This window comes from Chinchilla lanigera, unplaced genomic scaffold (genome assembly GCF_000276665.1).
Source record: "Chinchilla lanigera isolate Chin_1 unplaced genomic scaffold, ChiLan1.0 scaffold00221, whole genome shotgun sequence".
NCBI lineage: Eukaryota > Metazoa > Chordata > Mammalia > Rodentia > Chinchillidae > Chinchilla > Chinchilla lanigera.
The window spans coordinates 63,424-82,375 of record NW_004955622.1 but is presented as its reverse complement, the minus strand read 5'-3'; the positions used below and the strand labels follow the sequence as shown (position 1 = coordinate 82,375).

Sequence of the window (18,952 nt, the reverse complement as noted above, 5' to 3'; positions counted from 1 at the left end):
AGCCCAGGGAGAAAGGAGTGGAAATTGGAGGGGAAGAGAACACAAAATTTACAACAGAGAGCTGGTGATATAGCTCAGCGGCACAAGCACCTGTTTGGAAAGTGCAAGGTCCTGAGCGCAATTCCTGGCATACACCAAAAACAACAACAGAGAAGAGGAGAATTTTTACAATTTCATATAGCTGTTAAATTTTTCCATTGTATTCTATTAAAATGTTAATAAATTTAAAGTTGAAATATATTTAATCACTGCACTCTCTGGTCTAAACCTAGAGAACTACAACTTTCCTTGTTTTTTGATGAACCCTGCAGAGTCCTCACCCTAAGTCCTGGTCTGGCTGAATCATCTGTGGCAGATAAATGTCATGTTACAAAGACATTTCTTTTCCATTCTCTTACTCATCTCTATTTTGTCAGTGTGAAAAGTCAAGCCCATCATTTGCCTTTAAATAAATATTTGATTATATTTTTCTCATCACAGTTTTTAGTCTTTTGTTTTTTTTCTGGTCTTTTTTTGAGCCAGGTTCTTGCTATGTGGTTCAGGCCAGCCTTGAGCTCACCCCACCAATCACATCTCCTTTCTTATGCACACTGCTTTTTCATTTTGCAAAGGCAGGTGACATGGCTCAGGTTGGCAGGCTTCAAAGGAAACACTGTGAATGGAGGCTGCAGGATAAGTAAGATAGTAATCTGGGGTCCATCTTGGATTTGTCCCCAAGACCACATCTGTGTGGAGTTAGAACTTGCAGTTTCACTCAGAAAAATCCACATGTGAGGTGTGTCTGTATATGTCGTACTGTTGTGAACTTGGATAAACATTTCAATTCCCTTTCCCACACTCCGCTGGAGAAATAGTCACTTCTTCCTGCCTTGTGGCTGTGCATCTGATGGCTTATTTCCAGGTGACAAATACAGATTAAAAAACATGTTGATGAGAGGTGTCGTGGTGCACACTTGTTGCCTAAGATCCCTGGTAGATGAGGGAAAGTTTGTTTCCCTCCTGGTGGAGAGGAGAAGCAGCCTGTTCTTCCTCACCCTCTGCTCTCCAGTCTCCACACTGCCTCAGAGAACCAGTCTTTCTCCTCAGGAGGTGCTGTGCAGACCCATGTGCTAGAAAGCCTGTCTACTTATAAAAAAAGAAAGGAATACTCCCAAGTCATTTCAGGGACCTAGCATTCCAAAAACAGAGAAAGACCCAACTAAGAATGAAAGCTACAGATCAATCTCCTTTATGAACATAGTCAGAAAAATCACTAACAAGATGCTGACAATCAAAGAGCAACAAGTCTTGTGGAGGAGGTCATATGCTTATGTGACTATTGTAGACAAGAGAGAGAAATTAAAGGAATAAGGATAGGAAAGGAAAAGTGAAATTACCATTGTTCGCAGATTACATAGTACTCGACATGAAGACCCAAACCTCCACCAAAAGACTCCTAGAATTAATAAACAAATTCAATAATATCACTGGACATTCAAAAAGCAATAGCAATCCTATACACAAAAAACACTCTGAGAGAGAAATTAGGGAGACTATACCTCTCACAATAGCATTCAAAAATTGAAATACATAGGAATCAATCTAAGGAAAGAAGTAAAGGAACTATACAGTGAAAATTACAGTACTCTGAAAAAAGAGATAAAGGAGGATTTCAGAAAATGCAAAGATATTCCTTGCTCATGGATAGGACAAACCAATATTGCAAAAATGGCCATACTCCCAAAATTATTATACAGATTCAATGCATTCCCAATCCAAATACATTAGTATATCTCACAGATCTATATAAAACATTCCTAAAATTCATCTGGAGCCAGAAGAGGCCCAGAATAGCAAAAGCAATCCTGGCCAAAGATAGCAAGTCAGGAGGCATCACAATCCCTGACTTGAAAGTATACTACAAAGTTACTGTGATAAAACCAGCACAGTATTGACAAAAACACAAGACCTGAGGATCAATGGGACATACTGGAAGACCCAACCTCAACCACAAACACACTCATCCCTCTTAGCTTTGACAAATGAGACAAATATGTCTACTGGAAGAAAGATAACCTCTTTAATAAATAGTGCTGGAAAAACTGGCTTTCTACCTGCCAAAGAGTAAGACTAGACCCATGTCTATCACCATGAACTAAATTAAAGTCAAAATGGATTAAACATGTAAATATAAAAACAGAAACACTAAATCTACTGGAAGAGAAATAGGTAAAAATCTTGAAGACATAGGGGTAGGCAGAGAGTTCATGAACTAAAACAAAACTGCATGGAAAATACTTTAAAGAATCAACAACTTGAATCTCATTTCACTGAAAAGTTTTGCACTTCAAGAGAAATCACCAACAGAGTGAAAAGAAAATCCACAAATTGGGAAAAAAATGTTAGCCAACTCTGACAAAGACTTCTATACAGAACATACAAAGAATTTTTAAAAAATAAAGTCCCCCAAATCCAAAGACCCAATACAAAAAATGGGTATCTGAAATGAATATACACTGCTCAGATAAAGAAATGCAAATGACACATAAATACATGAAATAATGTTCCACATAGTCATTTGAGAAATACAAATTAAAATGACACTGAGATACCACCTCACCCCAGAAAGAATAGCAATCATCAAGAAATCAACCAATAACAAATGCTGGTGAGGCTATGGGGAAAAAGGAACCCTTCTCCACTTTTGGTGGGAGTGTAGACCCGTGAAACCACTATGAAGATCAGTCTGGAGATTCCCCAGTAGACTAGGACTAGTGGTCCCATTCAACCCAGTTATTTCCCTTTAGGGTATTTTTCCAGAAGAACTAAAAACATCATACCACAGCAATGTGTGTGCTGCACAATTTGTAATAGCTAAATAGTAGAAGGAACCCAAATGGCAATCAACTGAGGAATGGATAAAAAAAGATGAGGTATTTTTACATAATGGAATATTACTCAGCTATAAAAAAGATAAACTAGAGGCTTATATAGGTAAATGGATGCAGCTGGAGACCATACTCATAAGTGAAATAAATCACACTCATATATGTAAACACCATGTTGTCTCCCTAGTGTAAGAACCTGAAAGAGTAAATAAAATCTGAAAGGTACTATAGATACTGTGAAAGGGAAAGAAACTCCTTGAGAAGAAAGAACAACTGAGATCAAGGAAAGGAGAAAAGAAAGAAAGAAGGAAATAGAAAATTATATATACACATACACAAGATCGTTATGGCAATTGTACTACTAATTTCTATTGGATTACTGAAAAGAACAGTTAATGTTTAATGGTTTGACCTTACATGCCTATATCTGGTTATCTGAGAAACCAATTTGAAGATAACAACATTTAATACAACAACAATTGTTAATTTCCTATCAACTTGTTTGAAATTCTATATCATTTTTATTGTTTTTGTGTTGTTTATGTTTTTGTGTTCGTTAATTTGTTTTTGTTTCTTTCTCTTTAAAATAAAAATGCAAAAGAAGACTATGTTGTTATTTGTCTTGTATGTCTAAATTTTAAAAGTTACATGATTTTCTAAAGACGTTTATCTTGATGCTACAGAGTAGATTGAGAGGTGTCTTCATGAATTTTCTTAGAATGCATGATGGGTGGAGAACATTCTTCTTTAAAGGCAAAGTGGAAAGAATAGATACACTTCCATCATGTTTAAATATGATCTGCATTTCCAGTTGTGGCTTTATAAATGATCAAAAACATTTTCTGTCTGTTTATTCCACTAGATCGTATGGACCATGTTCTGGACTATAAAGGTAGATGGTAATAACGGGGAAGTATGACCTCAATGAGCATGAGAAAGTTCTAAATTTGAGTTAAATATTCTTAAATAAAACAAGTACTTGGTTTATTGGTAAATGGAAATTTTTAATACAATACAGGTTCAACTGTTCATGGAAAAATTATTCTTACCACCTCTTAGGAATGCATGTTAAGAAGATGACTTCTGTGTCATGCACCTATCTTTCTCATACCAGAGAAGCTGAGGCAGGAGGAGAACCACAACCAAGGAGTTGGAGTTAGCCTTGGGAATATAAAGAGACTGTCCCTGTCTTAACCATTAAAATATATATAGTGAGCAAACCACTTCATATTGAAACATTACATAATAATAAAAATCCTTGCTTTGTTACAGAAAAATCCTAAAGTTCTTCTTTTTTCTTGTAGAAAGGCACAAATGATTTTCAAGCTTTGCTGAAGAGGCTGAATGAGCTCACTTTGTATTTTGGTAATTTTGCAGTATTACATGTGTTCTGTGGACCACTTGCACATAGTAGGCATTTTTTTTTTTTGTTGTTGTTTTTTGTTTTTTCTCCGGTACCGGGAACCGAACTCATGACCTTGCGCGTGCCAGGCAGGCGCTTTTGCCGCTGAGCTAAACCCCCAGCCCCAGTAGGCATTTTGTTGTAAGAAGGTAATGTGAGTAATAAAATAGGTAAATAGGCAGATGGGTAAATAGATAGGAATCAGTTTTGAAGATAAAGATTAGACATTTCACATCATGAGTATTTTTTTAGTTTTCCACAAGATAACTTTTAGGAAAAAATTCATGAAACAACTATCTATCGAATAAGATCATTCGGTAACATTTGGTTATGCATGGTGAACTGACATTACTGAAGACCATTAAGGAAGATATACAGAACAGCTCAATAAAATGTTTCAGGGGGGAAAAGTTACTTTGCTTGGTTCTGAACGTACCTTGAGTACCGCAAATTTACACGGAAGGAGCAGCAGGCTGGATGTCTGAGGGTGAACAATTTTGAAGTGGAAGAATCAGGGTGAAACACTGATTCTGGGTAGACCAACCAACAGGATTCTTGAGGAAGACAAGCCAAGGTGACGAGACATCCTCTCTGAGGTGGTGGGAGATGAGGGGCCTCGTCAGATAACAAGGGTCGTTGGATATAAATGATGGGCATTCTTTATAAACTGCCTTGGGTTCTTCTAGATCTGGATCTGACTATGAAGTATAGGTGGGCCTGAGACAAGTTTCAGAAGTCTGACAAGCTGCACTGAGCAGAGTGTGTTGGTCACGCCATGCCCGTTTCTAAGTGTATGCAGTTCAGTAATGTGGTGGCTTTTACTGACTGTGAGGAGTCAGTCTCCAGAACTTTTTCATCTTGCACACTGAGACTTTTCCATTTCCCTTTCTCCAACCCCTGGTGGCCACCATTTTACTTCGTTTTCTCATAGATTTGGACACCGCAGACAGCTCATACAAAGCTATCATATAGAGTTTGTCATTTGGTCGCTGGTATATTTTAACTAGCATGATATCTTCAAGTTGTATCCATGGCATATGATGGGTTACAATTTATAGCTCATTAAAGGAATAAATTTACCACCATTTCAATCCCCTCAAAAAACAACACAAAGAATGAGGTACCATGTACTCTTCATGACAGCTATGCAAGGATCGAAAAAGAGAAAAGGACTGATGGCAAACAAAATCAATGGTGACTGTGGAAAATATTCCTCTAAGTGAAAGAAACCACACACAAAGCCCTGTACTTTGTGGCACTGTTTCTGTGGAAGGTGCAGAGTGGATAAATCCCAGAGGTGGAACATTGGTGTTTGCAGTTGATTGGCGAAAAGCTTCATGGGAGGGTAAAATAGTGGTGGTGACTCCACCACATAGCGAGCAGAGTAAGAAGTGGGGATACGTTAATTTTTAAACAAGTCAGCTTTAGGGTGTGTGAATTATGCAACAAAAATTGGTAGGATATTTTACCATGTATTTATTTACCATTTGTATTTCTTCCTGTGAGATGTGGGTACTCATCTCTGATGCCCATTTTTTGATTGGGTCTTTAAATTTGGGGCTGTCTGATTGTTAAAATTCTTAATATGCTCCCGATTTAAGTCCTTTGTCTGAGGGACAAGTGACCAAGATATTTTCCTCTCTGTGGGATGTCTTTTCATTCTGTTGATTTGTTTTGCTGTGCAGACGCTCTTTAATAGGAAGAGATCCCAGTTGAATCTTTATATTATTTCCCATGGAATTTGGGTTTTGGTCATGAAATCTTTGCTTACACCTATGTCTTCAAGATTTCTACCTATTCTTTCTTCCTACAGATTTAGACGTCTGTTTTAATATTTAGATGTTTGACCCATTTTGACTTTAGTTCTGTGCATGGTGATAGACATGGTTCTAGCTTTCATCTTTGGCATGTGGAAAGTGAGTTTTTCCTGCATCGTTTATTAAGGAGGCTCTGTGTATTCCAGTCAATGTACTTGGCCTATTTGTGAAAGATGAGGTGGTGTTTGGTGTTGTTTCTGCATCTTCTAACCTGTTCCACTGATCCTCAGGTCTGTTCGACAGCACTAGAGAGATGTAAGTTAAGACAACGCTGAGATTCCATCTCTCTGCAGAAGGAATGGCTATCATCAGGAAATCAACCAATAACAAATGCTGGAGGGGCTGTGGGGAAAAGGGAATCCTTCTCCACTGTTGGTGGGAAACTGGTGCAATCACTGTGGAAATCAGTGTGGAGACTTCTCAGAAAACTGGGATTAGACATCCCATCTGATCCAGCCACTCCCCTTCTGGATATCTCCCAGAAGAATTGAAAGCATCATACCACAGCAATATATGCACACTCAGCTTTACAGCAGCTCAATTTGTAATACTAATTCTTGGAAGCAACCCAAATGACCATCAGTTGAGGAATGGAAAAAGATGTGTTTTTTATAATACAGTGGCGTATTACTTGGCTATAAAGAATGACAAACTTGAGACATTTCTAGGTAAATGAATGCACCTTGAGAACATACTGTTTCGTGATATAATTGGACTCACAAAAAGAAATATCACATTGTTTCTCTGGTATAAGATACTGCATGTGCAAAGTAGGAACAAAGTATATAAAAGGTATTGTGAAATACAAAGAAAATGTTCAAAAGAAAGTCGAACTAGGGAGAGGAAGGGGAGAAGGAAGGAAGGGAAAGAGTCCATACTGTTAAATGAAAGAAATCAGACACACGTGTTTAAATATCACATTATTTATCTAGGGGGAGAAACTAAGAGTAAATAGGGAACAAAATATACAGCAGATGCTGGGAAAAAAGAAGAATATATTTAAATGGAAAGAGGAACAGGAATAGCAGAGCAGGAGAGGAAGAAAGGAAACGAAAGAAAATAGAAACAAAGCTTTTGTAAATAAGGAAGGGAAGAGAGATTGAAAGGTGGAAGGCAGTTCATGGAAAAAAGAAAAAAACAAGAAATATCATGCACAGGTACAAACTTCCTCTAGTGAGTATGATCAGTGTGTATATAGAAAACATACCAATAAAGTTTATGTAAAAATTAGTGGGGGAGCAAGACAGAGACAGAGACAGAGAAAGAAAACGGCAGAGATGAGTCTTTAACATTGGGTTATAAGGCCTATCTTTAATGTTTCACTTTTTCCTGGCCTACAGACTCCTGGGGAGATAAAGTTCACAAATTGAGAGCCAGGATTACCTATTCAGTGCTCATCTGCAACACACAAGGCTCAGCACCACCCTCAGATGACCTGCTATTGGCAAAGAAGAAAGGCAGGAGAATGGTGGGTACAGTTTCATGGTGCAAAGGGGAAGGAAAGTCTTGATGAGAGCTCATTGCTGTGCTTGTGAGCACTTAAGACAGATGCACTATCACGGAGGTGTCATACATGGTGGATGACATGGTGCATATGTGAGGTCCCTCCAATTATTCCTGAATTACCAGCAGGGGAAAGTTGTCAGGGCAGACTTGAGCCTTAGGGGTTGACAGCTTCCCAGGTATACTAGTATAGAATTTAGGGCTGGTTCTAAATGTACTGATCCATTTATCCACACATCTATCCTTTCATAATATAATCTGGGAATCAACAACTGTGAATTCTTCAATTTTAGTATTCTTTATTCCTGGCTAGGTTACCTAAAACTGAGAAAAATTTCATCATTCTGTTTAGAATAGCTCGCTAATATTTTAGTGGTATGACACTGAATCTGTTGATGTAGTTGGGAAGACTGGATATCATAAAGACACTATGCCTATTGGTCACTAACAGGGCATAAACTCCATCGATGTACACTCGGTATCCTTTATCATAACACTTTTCCTAGTTTGCCACACCAAATTTTATATGTATTTTCTGGGGCATATCTTTCTTTCCATGCTTTCCTTTTGTTCTCACTTATTCTTTGCATTATGCAAGTTATCATTATTATTTCAGACCCCAGCCATTCGTGGCTGGTAGATAGGATAACAGCTTAGTGCACACAGTGACTGTGCAACTTGACTTCTGGTTGTCGCCATCATTCTTCATCAGTGCACAGGAAAATAGGCAGAATTTCTGCCTGAATTTCCTTATTTATGACATGGAATAATCTGAACACTAAATTTATCAATCCATGTAGACACCCAGCAACTAATATGCATGGCCTCTGCCTATACATGAACTCATTCTATCCTGATGCACATCCTCACAGGCAGCAGGGGACACGCATGTGAACTGGCATATTCTACACTGGGGCACACAGGAGTGCTCTGCCCAGTGAAGGCACAGCACATCCACCAAGGACAAAAACTTTCTCTCCTCAAGATGCAGCAGAAGAGGCCCAATGTCTTCTATGCAACTTGGGAGTCAGCGGGTGGGCAGGAAATAGCCAATGTCTTCAGTGATGCTGGTCAAGGAGGAGGCTCTGTCCAGGCTTTCTTCCAGATGATGTTCCATGGAGTGCAGAAGAGTACTTCTGATCACACATTCTCCTCTGTTCTGGTACGTGTCTTATCATACTGGAGAAATTGTTAAAAACAGTCATTTACTGAGTGATTTCCTGGATTGGTGTCCCAACGTACTGTAATATACTTATGAATTTAGGAACTCAATTTATTTTTCATGGCACGGGAGACTGAGTACAAGGTCTTGTTTAAGTTCAACATGTACTCTCAGTTAACTACTTCCTCAGTCATTTAAAATGTTATTAGGAGCCAGAGTCTTACATGGGGTCCTCCTGTTAGAAAGATTAGGCATATTGGATCAGGCTCTGCCCTAATGACTTCATCTTAATTTCTCAAGAAAACCTATTTTTGAGTTAGATCACATTCTAAAGTAGCAGCCTTCAGACCTCAACATTACACTTGAAGCACAGTTCAATCCATATAACAGTCTGAACCAAAGTTGAGAAGGTTTGAGTTTGACAAGTCGTATATTTATTTGGAGGATGCAGCAGTATTCTCAATACGTCTGTGCTTTTACTGGGTACAATGTGCAATGTCCAGGTTAAGGGACATAAAAGTTTTTCATTTAAGAATATCTTTATTCAATGTATTAAACCCAATAGGTTCAATATGTTATCCTTCTATCTATTTATGATAAACATTAAAGACTCATTATCTTACAACTTTTTAAACTCTGAAGATTTTGCACTTACATCCCAACTTTATTTTGATTAGCTACCTTTCAAATGCTAATGAGATCAACATCTTCCCAAAAGAATAAATATTTTCTCACAGTTTATATACTTTAATTTTTATTTTTATTTATTTATTTTTATTTTATTTTTTGGTTTTTCTCCGGTACCGGGAACCGAACTCACGACCTTGCGCATGCCAGGCAGGCGCTTTTGCCGCTGAGCTAAATCCCCAGCCCATACTTTAATTTTTAAAGTTTATCCTTACAGAAATCAGTGTTTACTTCCATCTTTGACAGGGCAGCTATTGCTATCCTGTCAGAGTTTATAAGGTAATATGAACACTTATACAATAAGTAAAGTCTAAGTGCACATTGAGGCCCACTCTTTGTTCTGGTGATTTAGATACTGACAAATACAAGATGGTGTCCTTTGAATTAATACAGCATTATTTAATCTACCTGCAATAAAAATTCCACTGAGTTTTGGGGCTGTAAATGTTGCCTGCATTTCCTTGCTCCGCAAAAATTTGAGTGATGGGAAATACAGAAGTCATTTGCAGCTTTGCTCCTTTGCTTCAGGATGACGGAAAAGAGAAATTTGCCAAACAGACTCATGTTCTCAGAAAAGCCTAAATCCTGGAGGAACTCAAGGTTGTAGGAGTAGAAATAGATTCTGACAATATGTTGAATAGTGGAATGAAGATACTTGAAAGAAGGACGCAGCAGGGAAGTGGGCTAAATTACACAACTCAAAAGGGCATTGCATTACTGCTCTGATGCTCAGTCACTAACTTGGGTTTCCCAGCTGTAATGCAATCATTTGTACCCCAAGCACTGGAGAGCATGTGCGGCTGTAAGTTTCAGCACATGTGCCTGGTACACAGAAAACACGGCTATACAGGGAGAGTTCTGTGGCTCCAACTCAAAATCTTCCACTTTGGAAGGCACTATGTCCAATATTTTCTGCCTGACCTTTTGGATTTTCAGGCTATTTCAAGAGAACCCTAATATTAAATTCTCTAGTGCAATCCATTTAGCAACACCTCTAATGTCATCTGTAACCATGGCTTATTGACAAAGACTTAGGAGCAAATCTGCCCAGGAGGAGGTGGCCCCTGGGATGTTGCTATCAGTGGAACTAGATGAAATCATGGTGGCTCCAGGTGAAGAAAATGATATGGGAACATAATTTCTGTCTTGTGTTTTTCTCTTGGACTCTAGACCTCAGGTGTAGAGCCCAGGGGCAGTGGTGGCAAACTTCTCCAGGGACTGGACAAGGCACTGCTGACAGGAGCCGGGGCATCAGAGTGTCCACCTGAGTCAGAAACAACCTAATTCTGAATCACACACACATATTTATTTACCTGGCTGTCACTGCAAGTTTCCTCTTCACTCAGCCTAAATCTTTGCATATGTATCTAAGATGTTCATTTTGATTGCTATGTTCATTCTCCTGCAGCTTCCTGCTTTAGTGTGTACTTTAGATAATGAAGCCTGCCTTCGTCAAAGGAGCACCAGTGTGCAAAAGGATGGAGACGTGGTGATTGGGTGTTTTTTGTCTCTTTATTTCTATATCTACTATACTGCAATCTCTGTAATAAAGCCTACTAGCGAATTCTATTACTTTCCATAAGTGTCTTCCTCATTCACTGGTTTTCTTTCCAGACATCAGGGTAGATAATGGCTACTGATCCATATTGCATCAACATTCTCTACAGTGCCACCTGTCCTGTCCCCGCCCCCGACATGTGCACAACAGGCCTGCTGATGAGTTTTGCCTCTTTTTATACTTGAGAATGAGGGAAGAGAACATTCTTTTCATGTATTTGTGCTTCTAGCATCTCTCTCTCAGTCTTGGAACCTGAGAGGAACCCCACTCTCCACCATATTCCATGGTGCATGACCTTACTGCATGGCAATAGGTGATGTTCTGCATCTCAATTGAACCCTGTGGATTAATGGAACACTAAGAGCCTATTGCCAAATATTCCCTAAGAAAATGAAGGGTTTGCTGTTTCTCTATTTCTCTAACTATAAGCTTCCTTATTTTATTATTGATTATTTGCTGATATTTCTACCCCTTCTGCTTGGACAATCTTCTTCCTGTAATCATTCAGTTACTATTTCAAATACACTTTAGGGTGCTCCAGGACTCCTGCCACTGCAAGGTGAGCCCAGAATAAGTGTGAATCCTGTGTGAGACTTTTCCCCACCAACGTGTTTCTTCCTCAGTTAGATGCGTGTATCTTTTCTCTATTTGGTACTATCTTATCAGGTCTCACGCTAGACACAGAATTAAATAGTGAATTTTCCAAAGTGTCTGAGAAGTCTAGCAAATGGCTTGTGGTTTTGTGAGAAAAGGAGGGATCAGTGGAACAGTGAGTAACTGAATCTTACAGAAGATGCTGACCCACAGTGTTCTCATGGCGGCTACCCATAAGAAGGGTTAAAATTTAAAACAGAAAGATCTTTGTTGGTCATACACAGTGCCACAGCCTTGTTCTAAAGATTACACATTAGGATATTTTATGCACATCCTGACATGAGTAGAAAGTCACTGTTAGCCTGGCCAGATCCCAAGGAGTTTCTTTCTCACCTGTCTAGAAGATGCAGATGTTTGATCTGTCAGGTACTTGCTCAGTTTTGGGGTGTTACAGACTCTCGCTTCTGGTCATGCACAAAGTTTGGACACTGTCGCTTTTGTGTCAGCTGGTATTTAAGGGGCCTCACTGGTAGGAGAAGTGTGGGATCTCATCTGTGGAGAGGACACTCTGCCCAGACCCTTCCCAACCGGAACCCTGAAAACCCTATGAAGGGACATTCAGAATTGGAATTGGGACTCCAGGTGTGGAAGCTCTTCCAACCTGGTGATGTAACCATCTCTGTGCTTTCTCTTTCTTCTGTGTAATCATGTATGTGTTGACTACTAGTTTATTCAACTTTGTTTTATTATTTTTAAGCTGGTGATCGAGGCATTTGTTATTACACCTTGGATGTGTGTTTTTCTTCCATCCTTTTCTCAAATGCGTGTTACAGATGTGCTTAATATAAAAAGCTAGATTCTGAGATCCACTACTGAGTGTTTCTTGTTGGTGACTGATCAGAACTAATTTTGAGTGCTCGACTCAGAGAACTGTGCTCAAAATCTCCTAAACCCTGTGAGATGATTAATTACTTATATCACCTACTGAAAATTATAAGAAGGATTTTATTGGATCGGGACATAACCCTCAGCATGAAATACACTGAAATGTGATTTGTTTGGGGAGGTGGATTCTTAATGGTGGACAGGCTCATGTGTGCTGAGAGCTAATGAGTAGCATGGAGCGGGGACAGTGAGGGAGTCTGGTTAATGCCCTGAGTGGATTCTAACTGAAGACAGCCCGGTGTGATCAGACATCAGCTGAGTATAGTAGGTGATGAGAACATGGTGAGATATCTAGCATTATCAAATTCCAAAGACAGTTCAGCAAGGCAGGGTCTATTTCTGTTCCTCAGAGGAGAGGATGATCTGCCTACTCTTCTTTGTCCTCTGCTGTCCCCACATACGATCAGATAATCAGGGTCCACCTAAAGCAGGTGGCCCTGCTTTAGAGCCCTGCACCCTGAGCTCTGTTGGGGGCAGAAAAGAACACACTTGCAATTCAGAGTTTCCGTGTGCAAGGTGATGTAGCCACAAGGAGAAGTGTTTAGGGCTTCAGGAGCGAATTTTCATTCCTGCTAAAATGAGAAGGAAAAAGGAAAGAACTTTTGGAAAATACGTGCTAGTTATTATGCCTGCGTGATTTATATCCTTCAACTTATCAAAGTTAATTCTCACCCATTTAGGGGTGTTCCACATTATCTAATTAATTTCTCCTGTCATTTAAGAAGGGCAATAGGTCTGTGATACTTAATGTTTCTGATTAAAGCTAAAGAATGCGGAAGAGTAAAATGGATCTGCTCAAAGTTTTACATTCTTTAAATTATCTTATGCATATCACCAAACTACACACTGCAACAAAATAATGGGCATTTTCTTACAACCCCCTCAGGGAAGAAATATTTCCTCAACCTTTACATTGGGCACCAGGCCTAAGGTGAAGTCAAACAACTGGCATCATGTTGCTCTATGGGCAAAACCTGTATTAGCATTTGGATGGATCGTATTGTATGCATTATCTTCAGATTATCATATTTTGTTTCATCCTTCATCAATTTTTTATCTTAGGAAAGTCCTTGGAATTTGTAAAAAAAAATGTTTGTATATTAAGGACCAGAAAATATTGTTGACCAAGCATTTTTAGAATGATTTCATAGGCGATTAGCTTGTTGTAAATATTTTCACATAAATCATGCTTAACCAGAAAAAGATATGAGCATCTAGCTTGGAAAAAACACTCATCATTTGCCTTTACATTTTTCCTATTGGCAATGCATCTCAATGTATAATGCTGAAAACACTTGTGTTAACTTTATTACTTTAATATTCTAAAACATTATTTAGTGTTTCTGGAATTTATTTTGTGATCAATGTGTGTACTCACTTATTTCAGTTTTCACAATAGCTTACTTTTTACTATGAATAACACAATTTAATATTTAATGAATTTGTATACAAATCTTGTGATAAAAACAATAGATGATAATCAGACAGATTCGGTAGAGAAACAGATAGATAGATATAGACACATAGATGGATATAAAAGGATAATTACTTTTTTCCTAACCTGTTCCATTGATGTATCTATTAGTTGCTTTTTTCTCTGAATAGCACGCTCCTTTCATGTTCTGAAACAGTTTCACTACTTTCAGAGATTTCATAAATTTCAGAGCACTTGTGTAACTTTTTTTTGGTTTTTCTCTGGTACCAGGATCTGAACTCATGACCTTGCACTTGCCAGGCAGGCGCTTTTGCCGCTGAGCTAAATCCCTTGCCCCTAGAGCACATGTGTAATATTTGTCTCTGATACAAAAGCCTCTCTTGTAATGTTTCTGAGCAAGGGCAACATTGATAGAATTTTTATATTAACATTTATAAAATATTCTTTTTAGTACGTTTATGTCTTTGCTTGAATGCTAATGTTCTAAAATGTCATATTCTGTTTTGTGAAGTCTATTGCTATTCTATATACATTTTTCTCAAAGGACTCTCAGTCATCAATTTTATATTGGAAATCTTTTTTTATTCGCATTTACTTAGTTTTATTTGGGACCTCCATCAGAATTTTATTTTATTTTTATGTGAATAATCTTATTCCTAAAGGAATACTCATGCTTGCTTGTCTCTTCAATTCTTTTTTTCTCCTTACTTGCTGAATATTTATTTTATGACTTAGAAACTCCAGTGCAATAGCAAGTTAATCTGATGCTAACAAAGAAATCTTGTTTTAACAACTTTTCAATTCATATGCTTCTGATATGCAGCTTCTTTAAGAAACTTCATTCCACAACATTCACAGCTGATTGCACTTTGTCAATACTACGTTCAGTTTTCTTAACTGAAATCTCGCAGGAGGGGAAGACTGAAGCAATTGTCTGTCCCATCAAACCCTGGGAGGAGGGTGAACTTGTGTTCTTGACCTTCACCCATCTTCATGTGACTCACTGCTTTGTTCTTTAAGCAAAATCTAACTTTTGACTTGAAAGTATTCCAGTTTTATTTTATTTTTATCTGTAATTTTCAAATACAATTAAATATATTCATAGATGTGGTATTATGTACTGCAACACATTTATACTACCGCATAGCTAAATGAAGTAGACTAATGAATCCATCACCCCAGTATTTCTTCACATGCATGAGTGTGAACAGCAATTCTGTTGGAGATACATTTAACCAATAATACTAAGGAAATATCTTTTTCCTGAAATAAAACATTTCAACAAAAATGGATACTTGTTAGTACTGAATACTATATGTACTTCAATAAACATTTTTTTTCTCTTTGCAAACTGTGAGGACATTTAAAAGTATCACATAATCTAAAGATCTACACAGTGTCATTCTACACACAAATTTTATACTGAATATATATAGCAAGATCATGTTAACTGTATAACAAATACGACAGAATAATGAAGCAGCTCTTCCAGGAATCTTGTAATCCCACTAAGCTCCTCCATGAGAAATTCAGCCCCATCAATCATCTAATTCCAATGACTTCCTAAAAAGTCAGTCTTTTAACATCATCATATCCATACTTGGGATGTAATTATGTGAGTGTGTGGAAAGAAAACAGCATTCAGTCTATAAATGGTACTAGACTGGATTGGAAGATGATCATTGATTGAGTCTTTTCTTGAAAGACCTCTGTGCTCTCTCTGCAGGCTGACGCCCAGCAACTACCAGAACTACCTGGCCTTTGCTTTTGCCATAGAAGAGATCAATAGGAATCCTCATCTTTTACCCAACATTTCTCTGGGCTATGAGTTCCATAATTTCATTAGCAGTCATTGGATGATGCTAGAAAATTCCTTCATTCTGCTCACAGGACAGCATGAAATCCCTAATTACACGTGTAAGACAGAAAGCAAATGTGTGGCAGTACTGACGGAAATGCCATGGGATACCTCGGCTCAGATTGGACCACTGCTGGAACTCTACAAATGTCCACAGGTGAGGCTTGGAGGGACAGGAAATAATGGAAGCACCTCCATGGTGCTTCAACTACCAGGAGCATGAAGGGTTAAAAATGAGACTAGGACATGCAGCTTTCAAAGTGTATAATGCACCAGGATCCGAACACAGAGACAACAGGTTACACAGAATTTATTTTCTTTTTCTTTTCTTTTTTTTTTTTTTGACCAAAGAGGAGGAAATAAGGAAAGAAATGTTTCAGGAATGTATAAGTACATTCATTCCCTTTAAAAAAATCTCCTGAGGGCGATGTTTAGAAGGATGGGAAGAACACGTGTCTCCTATAACTTATACGTGTTACGAAGCACACTTCAGGACTACTACAGTGCTTTCCAACTTCAGGGCATCACCAACTTTTCTTTTCCTTTAAGGTCACTTTTGGCTCATTTGATCCTACACTGACTGACAGTGGCCAGTATCTTTCTGTCTATCAGGTGGCCCCAAAGGACACATATTTGGCCCTTGGCATGGTGTCCTTGATGCTTCATTTCCACTGGACCTGGGTGGGCCTGCTCATCACAGAAGGCCAGAAGGGTCTTCAGTTTCTGTCAGATGTAAGGGCTGAGATGGACAGGAACAGAGTCTGTGTAGCCTTTGTGAAAATGATCTCAACTGTGGCTGTCTCATATTTCTCATTTACAAAGCAGCATGATGTCCTGACTGCCGACACTGCATCAGTCAATGTGGTGGTCATTTACTATGATACTGATAGTACACATGATGTAAACTACAACATAGTGCAAGACTTAGTGACGTGGAAAGTCTGGGTGACAAACTCACGGTGGCATGCTGACCTTTCTGGGAGAGATTTCATACTTGACCCCTTCCATGGGACTCTTGTTTTCTCACACCACCACGAAGAGATCTCAGGCTTCAAAGACTTTGTCCAGGAAGCTACCCCTTACAAATATCCAGAAGACACTTATCTTTTTGTGTATTGGTCCAAGAATTTCGGTTGCTCCTTCTCTGAGTCTGACTGTGCCTTGAAGAACTGCACACCTAATGTCTCTGTGGCTTGGTTGCCTCCGAATCGTTTTGACACAGCCATGAGTGATGGGAGCTACAATATATACAATGCTGTGTACGCTGTGGCCCATGCCCTGCATGCAATGCTTTTGGAAGAAGTACAAAGGCCACCAGTGAGAAATGGACAAGTGATGCTGTTTCACCCCTGGCAGGTAATGTGTATTCTCTTGGATGGTGTGCACTGTCATAACGGTGCCCTCTCAAGTTATTCTATGTATTTCACCCAAGAATACTAAAATTATTTCTATGAAGTACAAGACATTGTATATCGCAATTATTGTTAGGGAGTTAATTCTTGAGCTGAGTTGAAATGACTCTCAATCAGGGAGCCGGAGGTAAGGAGGAGGAAACAGGAGGCCAGCTCATTGCTTCAGTCTAGAGGATGTCAACACCTTACCTGTGTAACATGTTTTGTGATTTTCTTAAAGGACAACTGGAAAACCTATAGTCAGTTACAAAACTAAATGGTGTTACACTTGAAAGTGCATGTAATTAAATTTCGTCATTCCACAATACTCTTCTGGTATTGTTGAACTCATTTTGTTGGTAGATGCTATGGAAATAGTGAAGTAGACAGTGGAAGTTGTGGTTTTTATTTATTTATTTATTTATTTATTTATTTATTTTAATTTTAACGATAAAGGGAGGGAAACATTAACAGACATACAACATTTTACAACATATCACAAGCACGGTACAGACAATACAGAGTTACAAACAAAGTGGTAGGGAATTAACAATGGTTGTTGTATTACATATTGATATCTTCCAAGTGGCTTCTCATGAAAACAGATATAGACATGCAATACTGGTCAACCAAAGACTCATTGACAGTTTCTTTCAGCATAGAAACAGAAGGCAGAAGAACAACCATGTTATCTATCCTGTATATACATACATACAAAATTTCTCCTTCTTTCCCTTCTCTTTTCAAAGTTGTGGATTTTATAACCTTTGATTTCACAGTTGATGTTGTCACGCAACAACTGCACCCTTTGTTTAAATGGGCTTGCAGAGAATACTTTCTTCCTGAAACTGATTGATGTTTCTTGAACATGGTGACATTTTAATCCTTAGACATTCATGTGCTCCAGTTTAATAGATAGCAGTGTTAAAGTTGGTTTAGGTAAATTTGGATTAAAGATGCCTAGGGACTTTCCCCCATCCATATTTTCTGTCCTTACCCTGGAGCTCTGTTCTGATAGAATGATGTGTCTCCTTTAGCTGCATCGCTTTCTGAAGAACATCCAATTTCACAATCCTGCTGGAGACCAAGTGAACGTGGATGACAGAAGGAAACTGGATTCAAAGTATGACATTCTCAATTTTTGGAATTTTCCAGAAGGCCTTAGACTGAAGGTTAAAGTAGGAACATTTTCTTCACATGCTCCGCATGGCCACAAAATGACTTTATCTGAGGATATGATAGAGTGGGCCACAGGAACTGCAGAGGTATGTTGTACCTATCATGGCACACTCTCTTAACCACAAGTGAGCTAAACACTGTCATAGGTTTTCTGCCCCCAGCTTTGGTCATATAATGGTCATATGTGGATATTGAATAACAATCATAAGTTTTCAATAGAAAAAAGTTGTTTAGAACCATTTGGATGTGTGGGAAAGTAATGCATTTACTTAATTATATTTTTGTAAATTTATACTTTATATTATGAAATTAATTTGGCATTCAGTTATGTAGCTTTGCTCATGTTGCAAATTAGGGTTAAATCTCTCAATCTGAAGAAATAAGTAAGAGTCTAAGAAGTTACTACCATATGTGTTTTTCCTCAGACTCCCCGCTCGGTATGCAGTGAGAGTTGCAATCCTGGATTTAGAAAAAGCCCTCAGGAGGGAAAGGCTGCCTGCTGTTTTGACTGCACCCCTTGTGCAGACAATGAGATCGCCAATGGCACAGGTAGG

General features: G+C 38.5%; 1 protein-coding gene across 1 annotated transcript in view; it reads left to right on the top strand.

Annotated features, from left to right (window-relative positions):
* Positions 1-8,574: 8,574 nt before the first annotated feature.
* The window catches only part of LOC102018354 (vomeronasal type-2 receptor 116-like), a gene marked incomplete at its 3' end in the record, with an annotated part of 20,341 nt that continues 9,963 nt past the window's right edge, over positions 8,575-18,952 (top strand). Inside the window, exons 1-6 of the mRNA XM_005415017.1 lie at positions 8,575-8,751; positions 9,656-9,717; positions 15,697-15,985; positions 16,378-17,184; positions 18,257-18,484; positions 18,824-18,947. Of these exons, the coding sequence (XP_005415074.1) occupies positions 8,575-8,751; positions 9,656-9,717; positions 15,697-15,985; positions 16,378-17,184; positions 18,257-18,484; positions 18,824-18,947 (1,687 nt within the window). The remainder of the gene's footprint in view (positions 8,752-9,655; positions 9,718-15,696; positions 15,986-16,377; positions 17,185-18,256; positions 18,485-18,823; positions 18,948-18,952) is intronic.